We start from the raw sequence: 26,885 nt of genomic DNA, 5'->3' as shown, positions 1-26,885 counted from the left end.
TTTGAATTCATAAAGGCGCGACATTTGAACTCAAAAATTGCCTGGGGTGGGATATACCCCGTGTGACCACCACCAAGGGTTAAAGCTATCAGGAAACTCGTTTACACAGTAAAACATGAATAAATTAATGAGTAATATATTCTGAATTTATATCTTTCTTCCTCTTCGTCCAATATATTAATTCACGTGTCACCTTCTATGGAATAATAGAAGCAAATGATCAATAGAGGAGATGTGGTCGATAATAAAGACGCTAACGTTAGAATAATAGAATAATTCAGATATAATGCAAGTTCCTGCTTTCTCCAAAAACTTGTATGCAACATCACCTTTTTTAAATCAATGCATACTCTCAATTCGCCAATAGATTTTCCTCGTACCATTCAAAGAGCAAAAAGGCGGACACTCCTTTCTTCTGCTGAGAATGAGCCATGCATAAATCACCCCTGACAAAATGTTCCGTAATTAATGCCCTCCATCGGAACATCGTCGGTCGCAAGAAACGTCAAATGACTTCCTCGGCTGCAAGCCGGGGGGAAAAGAGAACGAATCAAATTCTCACCGAGGAAACAAAAAAAGATGGTCACGGTTCAAGGGACTTAATTGGATTTGCGAGAGGAGCCCCGGCTATTGCGCCGACGCCTTCGCGCTATCTTTTTGTCCCTTTTTTCTCGCGTCCAAAGAATTTCGGGAATTACGATTAAGAGCTGGGGAAACAAGGTTGGAAACTGCGAAGTGGCTGCTCCACATTCTGCATAATTTATCGCAATCTCGCAATACGTTTCACGCAGAGGGCCAAGTTGGGGAAACTGCGTAGGGGGTTGAGAAGGATATTCGAGCTTGCGGCGCGAGTCAAGCGAGGGAAAAATCTTGAAAAAGTTATCACAATACCAGAGGATTCTTTGTACACTTATTTTGGTAATCTAATTTTCCATTCCTAAATTTTCTGCGTAGTGTATATCTTATTTCTGTGTATTTATTTATTTATTTATTATTTATAATTTATTATTCTTTGTAGGAATTTAGAAATCTTTTTTGTTTCCTTTTCGCAAAGTGTTATAAGAAAATTGAGGACTTTAGTGGAATATTTTATTATCTTTTTCTTTCGTATTTTATTTAGAAAAAAGTGGAATATTCTGGGGAGTATGAAACGTATACCCTCAAAATATTGTTTCTCGCGTTTCCTGTAATTGGTAGAACCTCGTAAGCCGTTCTCGTAGATCGTGCGATATAAAGTTTCGGAGAAGGGGTTTTCCATGGCAGAACGTGTATTTGCAGAGGTATGACGAGTGCAACGAGAATTTATTAGGTGTGTTTGCACGGTAAATACACGAGGAAAGGGAGCGTTTAAGAAAGATATTTACGAGCGAGGTGCTAAGAAAGATAGAAAGTGTCGTGGATTAGTAGCGGAACCCAGAAACACGAAGGCTGGCACTCCATTGTTATGAATGTGCATTCGTGAAAATATCAGCGAACGAAAACGCTGGTGCATGTCGTATCATTAAATTGAATGAGTCAGAATAATTCGTGGTGTAGGTATTTAAAAATTTCTATCTGGAGAATGCAGGAAAATTGTAAAACTTCAATATAAGCAAATGTTCTGTACTACTTGTATGTATTATACATTTTAAACTGCTTGAATAAGGAGCTTCAATTAAAAAAAAAAACCTTTAACTTCTTGAAGTCTTTTTAGACGAGCCAGTTTCGTGACTACTGTCTTTGTGTTTCATTCTGCAGAGATACCATTGCTGTAAACAGATGGGAAATGTTTGAATTTGTTCGAAATGCTAGTTGTGAACAACGAAAGTGGTTTTGCCTCAAAAATATCTTGACTGAAAGAAGTCTGAAGTAAGAAACAATTAACAGTGTCTTGAAAATTTTCAATGGGGTGAGTCATTATTCCCCATCAAATCATCTTATGAATTATTCCAAACTCGAAAGTTGCAGGAGTCTCATGCTTGCCACTTATTTCTCATTCAGTTTATAACGAGTTGGCAATGGGAAATATTCTTAACACACATGCAGTTATTCAAGAAAAAAGAGATGCATTAAAACTTTCAAGACCCATTAGGTTTCCTACAATTTTTAAAATTCCAACAACACTCGAAGCAATTCGAACTTTTTGTCTCACATTCGAAGTGATTCATAGCCTTGCAACCAATGGCTAGTAACCCATCATGTGGTTCCCTTTTGACACTTTCACTGTCACATGTAGCAATTTGTCATTTCTCAATTCCTCGTGACGGACCAACGCCACATATATGTGACATCGATAATGTCACCCTTCGCATCGATCAAACCAATCAAGTACATTTTTTTCCAAAGTCAATACATTCAAGGGAAGACCACCACGACCTTCCAATTACACCCCCTATGCCCCTAATTAAAACTGTACCTATACCGAATTAAGATTGCTAGAAATATAACATGATCTACGTTATGCCAAACATCTGAACCTTCTTCCTCCCTGTGTGATGAACCCCTTTCTCTACCCACCTCCTCCCACTGACCTCCCACATATTTTTCCATTCCCACCTTCACCTGTTTCCCTTTACCTAAAACCAAACCCGTTCCACGATCCCTGCTCCCGTACGTTTCACCCTGTCTGCGCTTCTCCACGCACCTCCCTTCGCTAATCCTCCGCTCTCTCCTCTGCGCCCACCCTTTCGCGTTCTCCGCGCCCCAGCCACCCCCGCGTAATCGCTGGCGAACGCTATAGACGTTCCCCTCCCTCAGCCCCGTCAGATCGTCGATCCCCTAGCCAGGGTGCAAGCATCACCTCCACCGAGAGCGTGATTCCACGTGTGCGCTTTCACCGTGACAAAGCCAGATTTAAGCTCCGCTTACGAGTCAGAGCTTTCCAGCTGGCTCGAATTCGCCAGGGTCCGTGCGCGCTGCTCCATAACGATTTTCCTACCCCCGTCGTTTCGTTATCAGCCATAATAGTGAGCACGCGAAACAAACGCGCAGATTTAGAGACGACTGCTACACCTCCCCGGGAACGTCGAATAAAAAGACAATAACCATTCCCTTTGTGCCCCGTAATATGGCCGAACGAGTCCTCTGTCGCCTGGTTGCCAAATATTTCCCCTTTAGGCGGCTCAAACTGTCCATGAAGTGAAAGCTCGGGTCGTGTTCTCGTGTAACGCGACCAACATCTTTGGGGATGTCTGCCTTGATGGGGACTCTGCTGCGGTTTGTACGAGTCGATGATAAGTGGTTTCTGTTTCTATGATGTGTCCAGAGTTTCGGGTTTGGTTATAGGTATGCATGTCTCCTTTCTTCCCTGAAACTTATTCTCTGGTTTGGATTTTATGTGTGTGTGGTTTCAGTGATAAATGGGAGTGAGGTGAGTTTTTGCTTCTGAATGTATACTGTTTTTGAGTTAGACAGTTTACTGGGGTATTTGATGATGATGGGAGAATAGATTATTAGAGGTGACGAAGGAGAACCTCGAAATTGAATTGGAACTCGATTTTTTTGGTGAATTCCTTGCACTTGTTCCTTGCACCACTTTTCTCTATAAAAGTGTCAACTGTATTATATCACACTGTTTAAGACGATACTGTGTGTCGATATATGCATTGAAAAAACAAACAATTTAGCATCCACAATGCTAGAACCCACTAAATATTAATTCAATTTCAGGTATGAAATTTGAAGAACTGAATTCTGAAATTACGAGAACAACTTCGAAAAGAGTAATCATTTAGGAATAAAATAATCAGGGAGCTTCGTTTACTCCACACTCGGAAAATGTGGATGAAATTGCATGTTGAAATACGAAATAAAGGACACAAGTAGAGTGAAAAAAAAGCGATACTGTTATGAAACTCAATTAACGAGTAAGACGTGCTCTGATCTCGAACGACAATTTCATGTTCCGTTACACTTCCGTGCGGAGTGCACCTGTTTCGGGATTAATCTCATGCAGGATAATGAGAGTATCGGGTTCAATTCAACTGTGACACACATGCTGCTGTATACAGAATTGGTTTCAAGGCCAGTAGGTTAACACACGAAAATGATCGATCATTATGAGCACGAAGGAAGACAGTAAAAAGAAGGAGAACGGCGTGACTTTCTAAATATAAACTTCACGCACAAACGGTGCAAATATCAAATTACCTACACTCTGATCTGCTGAACTATTAGATAGCCATATCACTGATAGTTGATACGACTCAATACACATCTACGAAGAAGAACACACCCCATACTCAACTTAGAACACAACTTCTTCGCAATTTCTGCTTCATTATTGATCAAAGCAAGGAAACCTGGTTCCTCGATCTTAATACAAGTCCTGGTTGAGACCTAATTGCCAGTGAAGCTCCAACAAGCGTAGTTAAATTAATTACTGCCTCCTCTATTCAAAGGCTGATCAACAAGTATGTAAGGTATCTGCCTTGTAGCAGACCAAGTACCTATAAATTTAATATACTCACACGGGGCTGATAATTTCGTTCTACAAGCACCGCCATTGGGGAAAAACTAGCTTAAGAGCTTCATTGAACAAGCGAGGAAGCGTTTCGATAAACCCTGTTTACACATCCTGTGGAAAGGGGCCGACGTGGAATCCAACGAAAAAAAAAGGACCAATCGATCGTAGCTGGAAAGGTCGACGGGAATAAAAAAGAACGTGTACGGTGACAGACGCGCGAGGAACAAGAGGGAAAGAATGAAATAGAAGCTTGACACCCCTCCAGCGTGCAGTTCTGACGAGCTGGCAATTCGATCCTGAAACAGGACCCAGGAGACGGCATAAAGCTCGCTCCAGGCTCGTTTGTCCTTTCTTTCCTTGTTTTAACCCCCCTACCCCTCGAAACTCCTCCTCGGCACTTCACGATCGTCCGTTTGTCGCTATTTGTCTCGCGAGCTTCTCCATCTTTCTGCCCCCATGCCCCCCTCCGCCCCTCTTAAAGATTCAATTTAATTCACTCACCGTGAAGAGCCTTCAAATATGCTTTCCCAGCATTGATCAGCTGCCTCGCTCCTGGGTTGAACTTGTCCAGAATGTTCTGTAATCATATAGAAAGATTATGATGGATAAATTCGGGATATCAGATTCGTTGCGAATCAATTGTTTGTTTATATAGAGCGGAACTTAGTTTGTGGTATAATCAGAGAGGGAGCAATTCTTCGTGTAAAAATGAAGCAAAAATGTAGAATGAATTTGTTTATATGAGGATTCGTTTTTGAGAATAGTATCGATTTTGAAGATTTGTTTCCACTCATGCGGTAGATTTGGCTGTTATAGTCCCAATTTTGAATATTTATTTAGTTACAACAACCAAATTCCATTCCCTGGAGAACGAAACATCCTACAGGAAAAAATTCACATTTTCGTTTTATTTCGACTCGTAGAATTACCCTGTTTTTTGTTTATAGAACTACTAGCTTTATCACTCGGCTGATTTTATAAAAAAAAATTTAAGTTTTTTTTTGTGAAAATGGTCACATTCCTCTGGAGTAGACAGGCATAAGGAGCTGAGGCACATTTCGTGATCCCAGAGTTTATCGTTGGAAAGTTTTTAGGCGACAGAAAAACACACAAATATATAGAAGCTTTCTGCCTTATATATTAATATGTTCATCCTAGAATAGGAATTGAAGAAATAAAGAAAACGAAAACATAGATGATTCGTAACGGTGGTATCACCGTAAGTGATCACGTAAAATGCTACGTCATGTGAAAAAATAAAGAATGCAATCCACATGACATCGGCGGAATCCATATACAAATAGTTCTCCACGCAATTGGAACTGCGTCTGTTTAAAACTCGTCGTTCTAGACACGTCTTCTTCAGGCCTTGATCGATACCCAACCATACTGGCAAGTATTAACGAGCATGAGCTAATCGGATTACATCAGTGCGACGAATTAGGTCCCCATGCACGAGCAAAAGTCAGCCTTCAGTCTTGGAATGCGATCGACTTGGTCACATATTGCAAGCAACCGTCAGACCTTAATCTGTTAGACAATTATCTATTTACGAACTACACCTCTGTCTTATCGAAGACAAACCAAACAAAGTATCACAGGAATCAGAAATTGATATACTGACGAAAGAAGTGTCTCAAAATGCAAACCATGATTTATCAAAACAAAATATGCATTCAATGTTATCAGGAATCTTTCCACACGAGACATTTCTGTAGCTCCAAGGAGTTTCAAATGTATTCACTTAGTCAGAGGCAGTGCTAACATAAAAAATGCACGAATATTTTTTAAATATCCTTCACGAGTCACAAAAGTGTCTCCTCTCAAAAATCCGCATTGCCTTCTTTATACTCCAAAGCAGCAAAGAAAGTGATTTCCCTGGACTATCAATCAGAAGAATTACAGACACACGGTTCTCTCAGCTGATCTATTCCATCACCACGGAGTAGGTCCTTCCAGCATCGAAGCTTACAGTTGCCACGAGCTGAATTTTGCCTCGACAGGGATCCTCCGTCTCTAAACTATCTTTCGAAACGTCAGACCGGGGTTCCAACAACCCCGCCCCGACCCCGAAACAACCAGACCGTCCTCGACGATCAAAACTCGGGGTCCGAGCAAACGGAGCTGAAAAGTAAACGGAAACAATGTCACCGGAAACTTGAGGCTAGTTGATAGCCGGCAGATAGTCGAATAAACAGAATTCTCGTGAAGGACAACCAACGGAGGGCGAATAACGAGAGGCGAGGCGCGGTTCGCTAGCTATCAAGAGGGAACGTACACGAACGCCTGTGGCATTCCTGCTTTGAGAACGAACCTGGCCGTCTTCCTGCGTCTATCTCTTCCGGCAACTTCCCTCCTCTCTCTCTTTCGCCCCAGTGCTCCTTTCACTCGGCTCTCAAGGCGACGCCTTTTAGCTGCCAACGGTCTCCTAGAGATCCCTTTGGTATCTCAGGACTCCAGGACAACGCGAACGTTGTTTCGTGCCGGGGGGTGGCGGAGGGGCGCAAGCGAGGAATAGACAGCCAGCGACGACGGGCGATTAACACCTAAAAACACCGAAATTCTAGCGCTGGCAAATAAGAGCGCGCGCAATTTGCCACGACGAGGCTGCTGACCCGTCGCGACATCCATCATCCATTGTCGCTGCGGTTCTTCTACTGGCCGAAAAAGGTAGGAACTGGTTTGAGGAGAATGTTAATGAGGGGCAGCTTGGTGCTGCACCGTGAGTAATGATCCGTGCACGCGAAAAGTGGAACGATCTGGAGGCCAAACACACCAATAGCTTCGTGGAATCTTGAAGAACGTACGAGTGGAGGGTTTACGTAGCAATAGTCGAGTGGACCAGGATGGACAGTAAATGATTCTGAAGATTATTTTTTATGTGATTGCTGTGTAATGTACTGACTTTCTTATCGTTTTTCTCTGACTTTCTCTGTAAACATGATTCACACTAACTACCCAAATGCTGCGTAAATGTAAATACTGCGTCATCCCTGCTACCCATCGTTATCTTAGCCAATGCGTCACCTATCTAAAATCCTGCAATTCTGCCCTATCCCGTCATCCCCTCTCTTACATTGAGGAACCTTTAAAACTCATCACAGTCCCTTATCCTACAGCATTACTATTCCAAAAGCCACCAGTGTCAGTCACGGAGTCAAGTTAAAACAGTTGAATCTCCAATATTCTTACTTTAAATTGAATAAATATCTTTATAAGTATTATTCGTAAAAACGATAGTTCAATTATCCTTGTGTCCATTACAGCTGTATGTTGTTATTGGAACTTCAGAGTGATGAATTCGTGAAGAAGTAGACGAAGAGTTCCAGATACCGAGTTGCTAAAATTCAACATTAACCTCCGCTATATTATTCTCTCAGCCTTCCTTCTTGGACCCAACTAGAGAAATGCTATTCTCCCAAAAATTAAACGAGCGTTAAAAACAGTGTCAGCAACAGAGAAAGGAGTACTCTTCGAGAAAGACTCAATTTGTATACACGGCAGTGTTCGCCAAGTACTGTTTCTTCTTCAAACAGTGAGATCGCAAGTGGAGGCACATTGTTTAGCTGAAAACGAAACGGCACGGTCTGAGGCTTATCGTAGGGACGACTGGCTGAGACTCGGTTGCGCCGTTCAAAGTTGGGATCAGATTCCAGAGGTGCAGCAGTTCCGACGGAGTTCAAAGAACGACACAAATGTGACTCGCGCACGAGCCAGGTAATGGCGCGCGTTCTCTCGCGGCGGAGTAACGATTCCGTGTCAGGCTATAGGACAGGAAGTGTCTTTGCTTATCGCCATTACGTAATTTGCCCGGAGACATAGTAACGCGACCGATGCAATGGTCAAAGGGCTTGGCTGTGCCCGCATCGCTGGTCCCTCTGGTACGCCTGCACTGACTTGCATTCGAAATTGCTGCCCCGTCTATGATCATAACGGAAACGCATGGTAACTAGATCTCCCCAATCCGCTGAATTATGTCCACTGCATTACGTCACTGCGCCCTGCGGAGGATTTCGGTTACTTCGGATGAAATCCAACTGGAATGACGATGCGCGCCGAACGGAAGAGTTTTCAGAACTAGTTACCACTGAATGTGTGATAGTTGCGTAATGATCACGTTCACTTTCAAGTCTCGCATTTCAATAGTTTCGAGCTACTCGGAGATCCGAATCGCGAGCCTTACGTCAGAGAGTCATCAGGCTTGGAGTAATTCTTCCCAGAGTCAGGGGAATCTGATTTTAAATTCCGATGAGAAGTAAAAAGAGTTATTTGGAAATGACACGCTACAAATAGAATGGCTATGAACTTAGCATCGCAGAATTTTAAACACCGACATCTTTCCGCCACCATCTCGCTAATGAAAGATAACTTAATCATTCCAGATAACCCCTCCAAAAGCTAAGTAGGTGAATTTGATTTGAAACTACGGTAAGAAATAATCCTCTAACGCTTCGCATTAATAAAGAAAGAGCCTCTAGCCTCGCAGAATTTTGTAAAACTATCCATTTCCACAACTGTCTCGTGGTAGAAAGCTGGACCCCCAACCGCGGTCAGGATTTAATTGCCAGAGCCACCGAGTTAGACGTTTGCCATGGGGATCTCTTTAATTGACGGAAGCTCGGTGAACCGTCCGTACGTCAAACGCGACTCCGCGGGCTAAGAATCGTTAAAGGCTGGGGAATTTCGAGCGACGTCCGGACAGACGGTAATCCGTAGGATCGCCGTTGGAGAGGATCGACGGTGGCACGAAACAATCGTTGCGCAGCGCCAAGTGGCATGGCGGAACGGCTCGTTCGAACGTTCGAATCGGCCTGAGGCCAAGTGGTGTCAGGAAAGACCGCGCGCGGGGTGAACGAACGATGGAAAATCAAGTGGGTTTCCGCTATTCAAGAAATGACTCGTTTCCACGCCGATACTGGGTGCCATCGAGCTAGGTCCACCAGACGAGACGCGGGAGTCCTCCCGAATTATTCTTAATCGAAGGGATTTTTATTATTGTTCATTTCTGCGTCAGGACTTGAAGACGTTGATTTCTGACGGGTTGTGGAATTTCAGGAATCGCGTGTGTTTTTTTGCAAACGGGTACTGGAACGCTGTGAAACGTTTTTGTGGCGTTCTCAGGTTGGAGATGGTGGAAACCGAGAGCTAGGAGAGAGAATCTTCTTAATCTTCTTTAGGCTTGGAATTTTCTTAATTCGGCGTGGAATATAAACGCGGAATGTCGTTTAGTTTAATGTAATTTGTCGTTAGTGGATTGTTATTAATACAACCGTGTAAGTGTTTGCGGGAAAGGTGGTGGAGGGTTCTTTGTAACTTCTTCTAACGAAGCTTAGGAATTATATTATTACAGCGGGGATTTATTTGTAGGCTCGGTTTATTGTATAGAAACGTAGATGGTTTTGACGAACTTCTCTAATTGCCCAAGAATGACGAAAGCTACGTGCTGAAGGCGAGAATTTTTGAAATTCCTCCTGTTTATTAGTGCGCGGGAAAAAATTCATGAAATGTTGCGCGTTGGAAAGTTTCTAATCGATCCTTTTATTTCGGTGGGGGAGAATGCGCGTATGTTTAGAATCGAATTTCTGGAATATTTCAAAGAAAAGTACCTTTACGGAAATCCCCTCATTCGAGTGCCATTAGGATGCATTCCGTGAACGACACTGCGAATTTTACGAGCGATCCTCTACGAAATATGTCCGGGGAAATTCTTTGCATGAAACGCTCGCTATTCTCGACGCTGCTCCGTTTCTACGCGTACGGATTACATATATCACATTACTGCGCGCTAAAACCAGGGGTTCTTATTGATATTACGGAAGTGGTTGCTAAAATCTACGTAATAACAGTAATTTTCAATAATTCTAAAGAAATTTTTGGGACCAAAATAACCCCGAGAGTGAACATTGCCAACACTGTTATTAATTTAAAATGATTTATTTGCTTTTGACTAAGCTTCTTTAGGAGTTGTAAAAATTGTTACTATGGATCGAGTCGCCAACTTAAATGAAAGTCAAAAACTCAAATAACCCAATTTAGAGGTTGATGCGACTTAAAATAACTAAATTAAAAAAAAGCTTACCTTTCTACGTTATTTTTAGAATATAAGTAGTAAAATCAAGTAACTCATTAACTCGAATAAATTTTCTTCGCAATCAGTCAGCCTTCTGAATTTACACGAACAGTCGTGTGAGTTGGTAATAAAAATTCTCACAAAATAAAAACAGTATGAAAATATGCTTTTGAAGTAGCCAGATATCTCCGGTAGTATTGGTATTATCGAGCGTTTCACAGATTTCTGAAGAATACCAAATAGCAGGTGCCCTTCATGGTCCAACAACTGAATACACGTGAATTGCTGACATCACTGGATGAATTGCAAACAATTCCAAGATACGTTTGCCGTCGAGACGCCAATTGCCACGCGAGTCGGCAAATTTGCTTGGAGTCCTTTCATAAAACCGGTTCCCTCGGGAAGCATATCATCCTTGACCTCTCGACCATTGAAAAAATATCTCCGAGTACCGTACGTCGATTTTAACCACCGACTCCCCGTGTCATTTGGCAGCGGCAATTTATGGCGATATTTTTCTCGGCGAACGCCTCCCAGAAAAAGACTACGTGGATGCTAACGACGCTTAGAAATCGAAGGAATTACATTCCCAATAGCGAATTTATTAGGATCCGGAGAAGTCGGCCTGCGTCAGCGTTTGCTGGACACTTGGAAACATTCCACGCAATAAACTTTCCGCTAGGATGATTTTAAGCAACGTTTCGTAACGACAAGTGTTCCAAGGGAGCTCGGAAGTCATTTCGCAAGCGCGCTAACAAATTTAAATTAAAACACACACCCACTGAAACAACAACATTTAATTTAATATTTCATATTCTGCGCAGATCTGCTTGTATATAATTGCTTTTCGGAACGGAGATTATTTAGCGTCGATTTAATATCGTAAACACAGATGCTGTTGCTGGAGCTTCGATCCCAATTGGCATTAATTACTCTTTATTTGACTGAAATAGGAATTCATATGGAAACACATACATTTCGACCGCAAGCATTGCGCATGAAATTTCATTTCGCGGAGGAAATGGGTGAACTTATTTTACGTCGTGTTACATCATCTGCTTGTAATAAACGGAACAGAAAAGTAATGGTGCAATATCTCACTGCCTAGACGGACTGTCGAGTTATTTTTTACCTCCACCGAGCATTAAACAAAATGTTGCATAGAGTGCGTCATGTACAAGCTAGGCAGGGAAATCTGGCTGATTTTTAACCCCACATTTTAATGTCGTTACACATTTAGAGGTAAATTTTAGAAAATTTGGTAGCCATGATTTTTTGCAAGTAGAAAACATCTGGAATTACTGAAAAATCTGCGAAATAAATCGACGATCTGTATGTATCTAGATAACAGTGAAATCCTCATTTCAGACAAGTTTTACTGCAGGGATATCCATGAAACATGGATTTCAGCTTCGACTAAAAATTGCCTGTCAAGCTTCCTGTCTCCAGGTGAAAGATGGATCGATATGAAATCAAATGGAACAGAACTGAATGGTGTGCAGACTTCGATTTTGAGTAATACCGTTACATGTACACGACTGTTATACTCCAAGCACAATGGTCTCCATTGAAAACGGTTTTGTCCGCGATAAAAGTGCCTTTCTACTTCCTGGTGTTCCTTTTTCCCCCCCGCCCCTTTCGATTCGCGGTAAACAGATCACGTATAACCGCGCAGAAAGTCCGCTCGGAAGACAAAAGGACATTTTGCAAAATGCGTCGCGGCTGAGGGCTCGAACGAGACACGCTTATCAATGGCATTGGGAGAAATGGGAGTAACGGGGTGTACAATTAAAAGATACTAAATGAATTTCACTACACGGTTGATTCATGAACGTGGAAGTGTATTATTGGCAATTAAATTTAAGCTTATCAATGTCGAGCTTCTGTGTTAAAATCCTTATATCGTAAATGACTACCTCTGTTAATAGTTTTGTAATGTTCTGCGCATTTTTGCAAGGAATGACATGTTGTATTCCAGAAATAACTTAAAATGAGATTTCTCAACGGAGACTTTCGTTGAAAGTGATCATTATTATATCTTTATACCTGGTTTAACGCGTTGATAATCAACGACGGTCTATCTAATTATTAGAAACAGTTGAGAAATTATTTGCGTCCCATTACCACGTCAAGAAAAGTGACATCGAATAGAGTGAATATTAAATAAACATCGCATCCATAGCAATCTCTATCACTGATAACATAATTCAATGCGTTCAAACGATACGTATACAAATGACACAGTAACGAGACAGTGATTACAGAGAACCGTGGTTTCTAAATACTGTTCCTTCAACTCTCTGCAGTCTAACATTACCATAAACAACCAGGCTCATTTAGATAAAACGCTTCTCTAGCTTACTATTGACATTCCATACATATTCACACAGCAAAGACACCATTTTTTTTGCAAAGAAAAAGAAGAAATGTAGAAAAGGTGTGAGTACGTTTTAAAGTGCCAATTACGAAAGAGAAAAATGTGTCATCTGAGAAAAGTCTTGTTGGGTAGTTAACCCCAGATTTAGGATGGCCATTGGTTCCCGATTGGTTCTCAAATTATATTAATATAAAACTTTATGCCTATATTTTTACATATTTAGGCAGCATTTAAAAAAAACTTAATAAAAAAACGGTACCTAAAACTTAAACGCGTTTTTCTCAAAACGATGTTTTTCTTTAATTGGTTAGCATGATATCTCAAAAACCACTCCTCCGATTTACTACAAACTTGGTATACCTCTTCAGTAGATCTCCCATTCGCGTTGGTACTAAAACTAAGTAAGTTTTTTCAAAGTTAGACTTTTGCGACTTAAAAAAAACAGCGATTTTCTTTGCAGAACTCGATGTCTGTTTTAGACGCTGCCATTTTTTTTTTTTACTTTCAGCATTTCAAACCGAAGCCACGAGGTTGCTATTAAAATTTTACTAATTTGGCGACAGTGTACCCAAGGCTACGGGAAGTAAAGGTGGTCCCTAAAAAAAACATCATGTTCCCGGAACCCCCCCTAAATGTTACTTTACCCAACGAGCCACTATCACCGAGCAAACTAATTGCAACAGTATTTTCATACAAGACCCTTGTACCAATGGCAAGTATTTCTAATATCTTCAAAGAATTCACGAAAATGCACCAAGCGTCGACAAAGGTTCGTCAAGAGTTTCCAATCGTGAGCTGAAGTAGATCCAGCCAGCGAGACGACACTAGTCAGCCACGTGCCCTCGAAACTCCTAAATAAAACCAGGGACTCTCACAATCCCTGTGAACTCATCTAATAAAGAATTCCGCAAGGATCGCGGAAAGGGTGCAGGAGCAGAAACGAGGTCAGCACCGGGCGCAACAAGGTTAAATTTAACCCGGTACCGATTCCGTTATAGTCCACATAACTGGGCACGCTGGCTAACCGGCGCTGAGCAAGAAAATGGAAGCAACACGAGGAGCAGAGGAAGGTTTCTCTTATTGGCAACCAGTTGGTCTCCGTTGGAATATAAAAAAAACCCAACGAGGGAACGAGGAGGAGGGAGGGGGCTCTCGAAAGGGGGACGGGGACAGGGCGTGCGGTGAAAGACGACGGCGAGAGGCAGAGGAGAGAAAACGAAGCAGAACACGGCTAGAATGAACACGGCGGAGATGAAGAAGAAGCCAATGAATGTCGACTAACGGTACGCGGTGCATGAATTTCGTGTGCAGCAACGTGTCGGTGTGCTCTTCGTACGTAGCCTCTTGTAAATACCAGCCGACACGTGCAGAAGTAAGAGGCGAGGGCCATCGACACCAGATATTTCGCAGCCGCCTCGAATTTCGCTCATCATCTGTTCCTGTCATCGATCCCGCCCGAGCTAAAGTGAATTTTAAGACGCGCCAACGAGCGTTCGATTGAGACCAGCGTCCCGAAACTTCGCAGCTTTCCGTAACGAGCCTTTCAGCGCTTCCACAGAGCTTCGACGCTTTCTTCCACGCAAATCTGAGCTTGGTCTCAAAACCTTGGTGCATATGTGCGAAGCTGCTTTCTTCGGGGGATAATACTGCGGTGGGGAGGAACTGATAGTAGTTCTGGGAAGGATTTTGGAACATTTCCGCGAGTAATTGCTTGTTTGGGCGGGGGAAGGGTTGAGTGAAAAGTGGATTTCGTGGTTTGAGGTGGGTGTGAGGCTCAGCGTGATTCAGATCAGATTGGAGGAGTTTCAAGAATATTCTCGTGGATCTCATGGGACTCAACTGTATTTTGTTGGAATAAAACACTTTTAGGACGTTTCAATGCTTCCTCGCCCTGTTCACGGTTGCTAACTGAAAATTGTATATACCGATGGCTTACTGCACAAATCTATACATATAAAAGAAGAAATCCTGACTGACTCACTGACTCACTGACAGACTCATGAACACCCAGATCAAACTGTTTAACCTAGGAACGTGAAATTTGGAAGGTACATTGTTTTCATGATGTAGGTGCCCACGTCAAGGAAGGATTTTTGGAAATTTCGTCCCCAAGGGGGTGAAAAGGGGTAAAATGTATTTTCTCAGATTTCTTAATATCTCTTAGGCCTGATTAGATATCAACTTGGTTTTTTACTTCGAAAGGTTACCCACATAAATGCCTACAACCCAATTTCAGGATTTCGTCATAATCAACCCCTAAGGGGGTAGTGAAAGGTGGTAAAATCTGTTTTCATGGAGTCCTTAATATCTCTTAGGCCCGAAGCGAAGCACGGTTATATTTTGCTAGTCACAAATAATTTCGTGGTTCACCTTTCGCATATTAACAGACCCAATTATTTTAATCCATTTCTTGCAGAACGCAACTAATCAAAAACCCACAAAACTCTACCTCCCAAACCGAAACTCTAGCCCCTTCATCATCATTGGTCTGAAGGATCATCGCATTTCTTTAATTATAAAGTACCCTTGCATTTTTAAAACTGTTTTTCTCAAAAACACTACAAGTGGAAAATGGTCTAACCTGAAAGAATCACACCTATCTAATTTTTTTATTAAATTTCCCAGTAGTTACATTTTCAAATTCAGGATCGTTTAAGTCAGCGTGAATCAAGCAATTCGTTATTCCAGTTTCAAAATCTTTGAAATATTCCACCACATATAAATCCCATAGCAAAGAAACGAAACTAAGTCAGCACGACTATCATTTCCCTCACCCCCCAAAGTACTTCATTTGAAGTCTAATCGGGTTACTATCGCCTCGGCACGCCGCTACCTGCAGCATGTCGCTCGACCAATTAAAACCTCGATCCGGAATTCTTTTTCCCACCTTTTGCAACTTTTAAGCTTCAAAGGGAACAGAATATGGTTAAACCGACCCTGGATACACGAATCGCTGATACGTCTGGCCGTCTTTCTCGCCGCTTCCCTTCGCTCTCTCGTTCGCCCCAGCTCTTCCATTCTCTGTTTGTCTATCCGTGAATTCATCCCGACTATCTGGGAACGGCATCGGCTGATCTGAATTTCAGATTCCCCCGGACCACGCTCCGGTAAGTAATGTTCGAGCTTTCGAACGTATGATCTGTCAGCGCGGCAGTTGTAACGAATGTAATTTTTCGAATGTCGCCCGGACCCCCCAACATGCCCCCTCGCTGGTGTAATGGCGATGATAGATGCGCGTTGCGCGCTCGCCTTTGTGGCTTGGCGATTCTCAATAAACCGGGGATGAGTTACGAGCTGTTAAAAGGACTTCCAGGGATTAACTCTTGCCGCGATAGACAGGATCGCTGGGTTTAATCCTGCGGCCGCTGAAGAACCGCTACCCTTTATCCAATAGCCGACGCGCCGAGCGCCACAAACATTTTTCCTCTGCATTCACAAAGGCGGTCTGGATATCAATTTTTAGAGAACACTGTAGGTATTTCAGATTTTTCTGTATGAATAGAATGTTGGTTTTGTGGGAGGTTGAAAGATAGTTTATGGGGACTTTTTATATAACAATTTAGGTCTGAGAACCTTGTAGTAGTATGTGAAACGATTTTTGACATTTCACTTATTATTCGCGAATTAATTATTGATATATTAGGTGTTACGTTATTATCGCGGTCGGCTGCGTTTCTAAACATACCATTGCGTAAACAGGAGACGCTAAATATTGCGACTTTTACAGGAGCTACAGGTGTCGCGCGTAATGCGTAACGTCATATAGAAATGTCATTGCATTCACATCGTCTATTTGATCAGTGGATCTTGAGATAATTAACGTCAGGTTTTGTAATAAGACTTTCTAGTGGAATCAACGGAAGAGGCGAAATCGTATAAATTTGCATCTCAGGAAAAATTATCCAGTGGACGACTTTCTGGTTAAGCGTCGTTCTCAATCTTTGAACGAGATTGTGTCTATCAAATAGTAGAACGTGAACTCAGTGGGAAGTGGGCACGATTTAGAAAAAAATTTCGTTTTTACTTTCCCTTCCAAGACGCCTTGACAAACACAGGATGCTAGAAGATACGAGAGCTCAAACACGTTTCCCCGGTTAAAGTCCGATTCGACGTCTACCGGAATAAAATCCGAGCAGGCGGATTAGGCTACGAGCGAATGCGTTTCAATTACGTCCTAAATCAAGGCACCGCGGAGAAATCTGTAAAGTCTCGTTTGCTGTCGGTCGATTTGCCTCGATGTCGGATAAATTTCGCGGTATAAATTCATTCTTCCACGTAAACTCGTTTCGAGCGGGGCGATTTCCCTCGTCGAGGAACAAGTCGTAATCGCAAACGGAGCAGAAACGCTGGTGAAACACATTTGCCGATGGAACGGAACCAGCTTGCCATCGTTTATCCTAAGCAGAGTGAACACACAGTCTAAACAAAATCAATTGTCCACTAAAGATTGCCCTCCAGCATATTGCTTTCTCCCTTGCTCAATTTCTCCAGTTCTCGCGCCAAACTGGGGGCCTTGTCTACTGTGATGTATAATCGAACAAGTAGAGATAAGAATTATGTAGTAATTATATATATATATAAAATAATGATTTAGATATAGAATCAAAGGAAAGATACTTCACTGTGAATATGGATTAATTGATTAGATACTTTTATCCTGCTGTTATTTTTACTGGATAAACACAGGGTAAATAAAGTTATATATTGCAAGAAGATGCACTTTCCATTTGCAAGATTTTTACTTTCACCTTGGAATGAAATGCGTATCCTTTATTCGAGACTGATTCTTTGGAGGAAACAACCCTCAGCATCCATTTCGTTTTACCCCGGCGGTAGCAAGGATCGCTTCCACGAACTTACATCATGGAGTGTGCTCTCACGTGAAATGGGTAAAAGATGAAGTATAAAAATGAAAGAAATAACAGCAGAGGAAAGAACAAACCAGGTAAGAGAGGAGAACCACGGACAAGAAAAATGAAAAGACATACGGAAATTAAGGAAACGAGAGGATGTGAAGAGCGGATAAGGGGAGAGGCTGGTAACAGAAAAACAATTGTAAATAAGAAAACAAATTGAAGAGTTAGTGCCAAAAATCAAATTCTATACTACAGTGTTACCATCGACACGTAGAACATTTTCCAATAAAAAAATTTTCGTTTATTTTGTCACTCAGTGCTTTCAACCAGGGCTTTTCAATTGCGAAATAGAATACCGCTTCAATTATTATATACACCGAGAAGAAATAACAGGGCATCCCTAGACTTTTAATATTTCTCAAAACTACTGCAATAGGAATTCAGAAATTCTCTCTTCCTTAAATAATAACATAAGGAGAGAGTATATGCAAAAACTTTGTACGTTGCGTTACTTTACAAAACCACTAAAAACCAGAGGTATCCTATCACTCTGTGGCGGATGGTATAATGCACGGATCCAGCCAAACGATTTAATATCCCGATCGAATTTTCATGCTGAAACGTAAACAATTATATCACCGTTGTGCCGCAGCGTGATGAAATTACCTCCTTCGGCGGACACGCTGGAATCCCGCAGCTCGCTGGATCCCAATTATTTTCTATTTTCCGCGCGACCGCCGCAAACGAAATTACGAAAGTTAACGAACAACCGAGCCTCGGGCACCGATGACTTCGGCGCGACGTTCGGTTCGATATCTCAGCTTTCTTTCGCCGTCGTTTTCACGCCAGGCGCAGAAGTTTCGCGATACAATGACTCCACTCCAGGGCGGAACGGTCGAAAGCTTTCAGCGGGAGAAAGAAACCCGAAAGAACGCCGAGGGTGTAAAAAGAAAAACTCACGCATCCTCCTTTGACAGCGGCAACGTGAAACGAACTGCGGAGGGGAAATGCACCGTCTATCCATAAATATCGAAGTAAGGAAAAACGCGCGTTGAAGTGATTCCTATTCATGCCCGACAACGAGACGACTGCGAGAGACGAAAACGCGCGGAACAAACGCGAAAAAGTGTACACCCAGCGGCAGACACGCGAGGAGCGCCTGAATTATGCACGTTTCGATCGACCGGCTTGCGCAAAGTGGCGAAGAATATTGTTGCATGGGCAGGGCCGAGAAGGTCGAGTTTTCGGAACTGCGAATTACACCTGCGAAGTTAGACGAGGGTGCATATGCCCATGTTTCTTTTTGTGGGATGGGGAATGGTGGATTTGATTCCCAGGGGAAAATAAATTCTGCTGGAAGAGGGGAGAGGCAATTTAGCAGGGTCAGACGAGAGAGCCTTAAGCGGCTAATTATCCTCTTCAATTTCACCGATCCGCCGTTCCGCATGAAACGGCACGGGCTTCAGAGGACCAACGTTTATGAAATTTCTCATCGTCCAGTTCGACTCCCTGCCGGCTAACTCCAATTGAGTATTAAATTAAATAATGACAAGGACGCGTCCGCTGCACAGCCCGACGTGTCTGTCTTGAACGGGACGGTAGGAACTGCGAACGAAACCGGCGAACTAGCGGGCAATTAGATTTTCGGAGATCGATGGGGACGAACTAAATGCACTTCGCGGTGCTCGGTGAAACGATCGAGCATGTGAAAGTCGTCGAACGGCGCGGGAGATGAAACACTGCAACGTGACTCGTGTTACTTGAATATTAGGAACAGATTTCTCCTCAAGTTGGGGAAAAAGCTATGCTGCTTAGACACTCCGAGTTTAAGTTCACGTTCCTCCGTGAATTTCTCTTCGTGACTCGCGGAATTAGAGGATTTATTGGATCTTGGGATCGCGGCGCTATATTCTTTCCTATTCCGAATGCACTGTGTTTAATGAGCGCAGCATTTAGCAAGAGATCTGTGATCGATCCGTGAGCAAGTAAGTTGGAGTGCAAAGGGAAATATATTAAGGCGTTAGACCACCTTAGCCAGGTAAAAAAATATCGCATCTTTGGGATGGAAATATCGCATTTTTTAGATTGGTTGAAAAATAACAAAATAGCTACACTTTGAAGGAAAAAGCTCATTTTCGTGTGTAAGAAAATGGACTTTATTTACGCATAAGTCAGGTAAAAATTTAAATATCGAAAAAATTGACGGTCGAACGATAGAGAATACATTTAAAAATATCTGTGCAAAATTGTATAAAAATCCATAGAGTTTTACTCTAAAAATGCATTTAAAGTTTTCGAAATGATTTGATATTTGGAAAAAAAATTGTATATATTATTCAAAGATGCCTCTATGATCTTTGAAAAATTTTTATCGATAAAAGTGTTTTTGTCACATAGAAATAAATTCCCAGAGATGCAATATTTCTTGACCTGGCCAAGGTGGTCTAACCCCTTAAGCGATAGTAGTTGAATAGCAGAATCGATCTCCAAAGGCAGGGAACATTCCCATTCACTCTTCCAATAACTTGAATACTAATTATCCCACATTAGCATGAATCATTCTTATCAGAAATATCCTAAACCCAAATTTACAGCCGCAGAATTCATGAAGCACATCTGGCCATCCATCGAACACTTCGCATTTGCATTTTATCATTCCAAATTGGCTTCAGTCGCCCAGAGCACATATACTCCAAAGTTTAACGTATTCAAAGGTGACCCGCCAGATGCTTGCCATTTTTTCCACCGTGCGATCCACCGTTATCGACCACGTTCCACTTATGCACATCCAGTAGCTAAATTTCGCATCCGAACGCCGCGGACCTTTCGATAAGCTTCTGGCTGCGTTACACGTTAAAAGCACGGGGCAAAGATAAGCCAAACGGATTCACGAGACACCGAGCGAAGCTGCGGTCGAGAGAGCCGCAGGAGAGATAAGGGGGAATGTAACGTGACAGGGGAAAAAGGAGGTAAGGAAGCTGGTAAAGAGGTGAAGAGAGAAATGTGGGTCTCTTGGGCACGACCTCCTGACCCCCTGCAACTTGGGAACAGGCGATTGTCATGCGCGCCATCCACGCGAAATAAATCTTCGAAAGTTCTGCAGCCTGTAATTTACTGCCCTGCGGTTGTCGCTAGAACGAAACAGTGTTGTAAAAAGCTCCCAACTACCCGCAGAAAATTATCGAGCGATCGCTGCGCAACGGGGCCAAGCTGCAGCGTGACATTAGCATCGCCGGTGACTAACTCGATTATTTATCCTTGGCGGAGCTGTTTCAAAGCGGAGAATTCCCTGGAATTTATACTAGTGGATTAGGAGGCCTTTGACTATACGTAGGTGCGCTCTTTTTGCTGAGCGAATATGGTGGTTTTAATTCAAGAAGGGAGCTTTGAAAGTCGCAATCGCTGGGTAAATAGTGAGTTGAATATATTTAAATATATATTATTATGACCGGAAGGGGTAGATAAATAATAGAATTAATATCAATAATTATAATTGACGGTGATTTACGAATTTGTGTACGGGATAGTCACGATGCAATCTCGCAAGTGCAATTCGAAAAATAGATCGATCTCTTTCCTCCGGTATAGGGCGCAGGGAATTGCTCATGCTCGCAGACTTTGATGAGTTTTGTTTCTAATTAACACGAGCAGCTCTCGGCGCGAATACGCGAGATTTATCGAACAAATCGTCCCTGTGTGCGTGGAAACTAAACGCGACGAAATAATCCGTCGCCGAGGGTCCCGAGGACGACTAATAAAATATAATTACCGTTAATTGCTACCCCAGCAGGGATTACTCAACGAGCGACCCGGCGGATCCGGACAGTTAAAAGAGACACTGTCATAAAACACAGATTAACACTTGGTTGAGGCTGGGCCATCAATCGCGGGGAGACCTCCGCATTCTTGCCTCGGTTCTTCGTTGCCCTCCGCAGCCTTGTTTCGATTCCCGTTTCACTTAATCCCCCCCTTTGCCTTGGGAAAATCACTACTCGCAAGATGGGACGCGCAATTCTGGGATCAAGGGAATACCGGGATAAACTGTTTAACGCAATCCCCCCGCGTCAGAATGCACCGTAAGAATAAAGGCGAGCAGCTGCATTCGTAAATGGAATTAATTAAATTCTTACACGTCTCTGGAGGCGAATTACGTCCGCAAAGCGGAGGGACGATTTTGAGGACGCTTTCCGTTCGCGTAATTGCTAATTGCCGCACTTTGATATAATCGGAGATGTTGAGGAATGCGAAGGAGTATAATAATAACAAAATCCGTCGTTCTCCGTGCTAGAAGCTTTTTCATAGAAGTGTCTTATAAATGTTATTTTGTGGACACTTCCATGAAGGAAACATTTATTTAATTTAAACATTTCTTTATGTTTGTTTCATTTTTTGAATTCGATACTTTTGCACACTTTGGTATTCAGTTGTAATAAATATCTACTACTATAATGTTGTCGGAAATTTTTTATCTTCATACAATAGTACCTGTATTAATATTAAGCACTCTTCGTGCACTATGAAATTTCGTGCAAAATATGGAATCGAATAAACAGGAAGAAGTTAGCAACAGTGACAAACCATCAGTTGAAACGAGTGCGCTGATTAAGGAATTGACTATCCATCAGGTTTGCGCGACCCAATCACGGGATTCCCCGAGTGCCCCATAAATTTCGACGTAAGATTCGACTCAGTTACGTTTAGCCCGTCTGAATGCCAGTTCCTGTGCTTTGCTTTAAGTATTAAACGTAGCTGAACTGACAGCTCAGCCAATCGGTTCCACGGGCCAAGCAGTTAAACTTCGTTTAACGCCAAGGACTTCACGGCTAAACTCCGTTTACCGCTTAAACTAAGCTCGTAGGATTTAGTTCTTCGAGGAACATACACAACCGCGCGCCCTGTACAGATCTTGAAACATCTGCCTCGAGTTCACACGAACTTGAATAAACTTCCAACAGCCTCCCTCGAAATTAGTTATCGCATCGTGCGTTTAATGCAAATTTATTCCGATTACCAACGCGCTTATCTTTAAAATCAACGAATAGTGGGTGGCGTATTCTTCGTGAAAAAGCTGAAGCACGTTTATTATTTTTCACTTTCAGTAATAAGAACGCGGAGGGAACACTGAGTTCCGCGAGGTTTTTGCACGATTAATATCTGATGGGAAGCTCGCCGTAGTTACGTTAAACACGCGTGTGTGCGTGCTTGCTCGGAGTAAGTGTTAAGAGAAAACGGCTCGATAGAGAAACGCGCATACCGATGAAAGAAGTCGATTACATCAAAGAGAAGGAAGTACTACGTTTTCCCGTGTACTCGGCTGGAACGATCAGCGGAGGGAAAAGGTAGGTAGCAGGTGATAGGAGCCGATATACCGTTAGGAACAAGGAAAGCCAGCGAGCTGAACCGGTCCAATTTTTGGGAGGGGCGAGATTACGGGAATTGAACGTATTAATGGATTACCCGGCGTGTGATAAACTTGAGTAATCTGTCCTAAGCGGGAGAAATAAATATTCTCAGCTGGAGGGCACAATTTTTCATTCCACGTGTTCCTTGTTCAGATGTGGAACATACACTGGTCACCAAAAGTACAGGCATACCCATTAATGAAAAGATACTAACGGTATAATATTAATAGATTCATTTTTTATACACTTCTTGACTAATAAATGTAAATAAATCCCAAAGTCATGAAGTTATAAGAGACATATGTAATTACAACTTTATAAAAAGCTATTACATACAGCTTGAGATAAGTTGAAAATTAAAAAGAAAAATGTTAAAAAATAATTCATTAATATGGTCAGGTTTTAGACACTACTTGTTGCATTCGAATGCAGAATGCAATTATGGGAGGCGTACTTAAATGTTTGCGCGGTCGTGTAGCTGTTAATGAAGAAGGATTTAAAGTGTCTTGGAGTTTGTTTTCTGAAGGATGTTGCTAATCTTGAGGATAGTGAAAGCTAGATTTATTCATTAGCAAATCCACTTAGCGCGTGTCACTTCCAACTCTGCGTTCCGTAATTGCAGATAGCAAATTTATTACGGACCGTTGCGTGATTAGAATTACAAACCACCTGGGGAAAAAGCGACTACGGAGTGTCCGATGTGATCTTGGACGGCGTTACTTGAGAATAATTATGGAAATCACCAAATACACCGTCCAATCGTTAGAGGAACCCTGAATTTGCGAACATCGAGGCTGTGCCCTTGGTAGAGTTACGAAACGAGGTAAATCAGAGCCTCTGCGATAGAAATAAAGGAATTTATGCTGTGATGGTGTAAAGAGTGGAATAATTGAAAGGACATTATTTGATTTAATAGGTACTTGGTTTCAGTTTTTAAAATACTCTTTCATTTCCCAATTAAAAGTATTCCCGATCTTGACATTTAAACCATCTATTTACAACAGATGAGTATTAGGTACTTAAACGGTAATTCTAATAAATAGATACCCAACGAACACGTTGCAAATGAATATGGCTCATCGCTGGGAAGCACGATTGATCCCAGAAGCCAGCATAAAATCCCTAATTGAATGTGTTATCCATGAAGCTTCATTAGACACATGCATCGAGCCGAGAAATTTACCACTAATTTTCAATGAAACCATAAGCGACGGATTACGCATTTAACGTCCAATAACCAAATACTGCGTACTCGGTGCTTCACGAGCCAACGGTTTAATTCATCCACCTACCCATTTGAAAATCTGCCAAAAATGTTACACAATGTATCATTATTAGTAAATAATATCACTTAACGTAATTGTCACAAAACTAGCAAGGAAAACCTTTGTTTCCTCTCTCTTTCCCTCATTCTCAAGAAAGAGCTTTGTATCCTCGCCTCTTTTGAGAAACGACGAGAGACTAATTCTAATGAAACAAAAGTTCGTCACATGGAAAATGCTCTCGATAAGTTTTGCCGCAAGTATACCTACGTACCAATCAAAAATATATATTTTCAAACAATATTGCAACAGCTCAATTCACCCTATCTCCGTATTAAAATATCTACTGCACATTCTGAACAGAATCCCCTAATACAACTGTAAAATTCCCAACGACCTCTTCACCTGAAAAATGGCCAAGTGCCAAGAAGGAAGAAGGTGTGACAGATCAATTGCCATTGGAATAGTTCACAGGGTCCTTCACTTTCAAAGCAGGATCATGCAAATCCGAGATGGAGGAGCCTCGCGCCATACAGAGATCGCTCCTCCAATTTACATGGCATGAATATACACGTAAACAGCGCATAATTATTATTCGTTATGCCCCCGCTATGAGTATTGATTGTCCTACGCCGGCTCATAGTTAGCCACCCAGGTAGCTCGAGACATGTCTGTCGAATTAGACGGTCCCGCATCGGACTCGCCCTGTTCGCAGAAGTTTTAATTAAATTCGCTTCACGCGAACGAGTCACTGTTCCATTTCTATTTCAACCGGGCCCGTTAACGGTCGACGTAACCGCGAAGATCGTCATCGCTCGACTTTATGAAGTTTACTCAACTTTTCGTCTATGAAAATCGCGCAGGCACAGCGTCGACTTCGTGGCACGGGGACGTTTTCTTTACCCCTATATTCCTCGCGCGATTTAATAACGCGTGACTGGTCGGAACCACGGGAACAAATCCCGAAGTATTCGATCGGGGGGAGGCCGTCACAATGACTCGACCGCGAAGCCGAGTCTGACGATGAGAATTTTCCTGCGGATAGAATCCTCTCGTTATTACCTACCAGGTCGATGAGATAATCGCGAGCGAAACCATCAATGGATCCTCACGGCTGGAGGAGCCGATCGCGCTGATAAGGCTGATGAGTGTCTAGATACGTTACGTACATACGTGATTTCACTGGGGTGGGTCTATTAATGACAGTTTATTAAGTGGAATGCAGCGCTGTTTCTTGGCAGTGCAACCGATTCGAGGATACCCCCGGTTCCGAGGGAGATTCAGATAAACATCGAGTGTAATTAATTGCAAACGGCATATCCGCTGCTACGTTAATCAAAGGTTTCGCTAATGGAGGCTCAGTCTGTTGGTTTTGATTTGCAAGAAGTTGAATGGGTGCCTATCGACCTCGTGGGTGTATTAATTTTTATGGGAATTACTTTTACTAGTACTGGGATGAAGATTTGAAAGTAGAGTATGGAACGTTATGTAAGCTTAAATCTACCTTCTTTTTTTCTGTTAAATGAAAAAGTTTTCATAATTTTTACGTGTGTGATTATGTTTTTTTAAAACAGAAGAGAGTTAAAAGTTAAAATTTCGGTATTGCTTGGTATTTATACCTTCATAATCCACAAAAAGGGGTTTACATTCCCGTAACAATTGGGAATTATTAGATCCAAAGCTGCTGTACGCAATAGCAGCCACAGTAATTGATAAATAACAAGTACAGCTATTAAAAGGTATTAAAAGCACTGAATGATTCCAATGCGGCTGTTACAATGGAACTCTGAAGCTGGCAGAAGTAATACATATTCGAAATAAAATCAACAGAACACAACCTATTATTGATTCTCCATTTTATAAAATTGCGCGAAACGCGTGCATTGTCCGCGAACACCTGAACATATAAAAATTCAAAGGGAGGAAAAAATGTTATTCCGACGCATAGAATAATACACGATCACACCTGCACAAAGCATTTTTCCCGGAGTAAAAGAATGTTTCATAATTTCGATATCTGCCTGCAAAGTAGAACACGTTTGATACGAATGCATACGATCCCCGCGTGCTTGTTCATCGAACAGTCTTTGAACTCTGCGATACTCGCAAAAATTTCTCGACCGTACAGCAGAGATTATATTGGAAAGGTTTCCTTTCACATTAAAGATCTTCGAGGCCGCGATGGGAGACAAATGAGTTCCTTTTTACAGACTTCAGAAGTCCACGTGAGCTTTATTTTAAATATGTCAAAGTAAAAGGGAATATTTTGCGTCCCCCTCATTATCGGAGTTTCTGCAATGAAGGAGCCGTAAAAATCTGAGGAAAGCAATATCTACGTTCAGATCATATGATAAATCAATACCTGACTCCATTTCGTAAAATAAATAATTTATAATTATAACTTTAGTATAGCTATATAATTATGTAAATAATTAATCATAAATAATTATAACTATAGTATAACTATATCATAG

At 42.0% G+C, this 26,885-nt stretch overlaps 1 protein-coding gene across 2 annotated transcripts in view; it reads right to left on the bottom strand.

Moving 5' to 3' along the window:
• The window catches only part of Irsp53 (Insulin receptor substrate 53 kDa), a 202,918-nt gene that overhangs the window by 120,616 nt on the left and 55,417 nt on the right, over nucleotides 1-26,885 (bottom strand). For both annotated transcript variants that reach the window (XM_076824776.1, XM_076824777.1), the window contains exon 3: nucleotides 4,946-5,021. In XM_076824776.1, the coding sequence (XP_076680891.1) occupies nucleotides 4,946-5,021 (76 nt within the window). The remainder of the gene's footprint in view (nucleotides 1-4,945; nucleotides 5,022-26,885) is intronic.

The sequence above is a fragment of the Andrena cerasifolii genome, chromosome 12 (assembly GCF_050908995.1).
Source record: "Andrena cerasifolii isolate SP2316 chromosome 12, iyAndCera1_principal, whole genome shotgun sequence".
NCBI classification, from domain to species: Eukaryota; Metazoa; Arthropoda; class Insecta; order Hymenoptera; family Andrenidae; genus Andrena; species Andrena cerasifolii.
The sequence above is the reverse complement of the archived record's forward strand: the minus strand, read 5'-3'. Positions and strand labels throughout refer to the sequence as shown.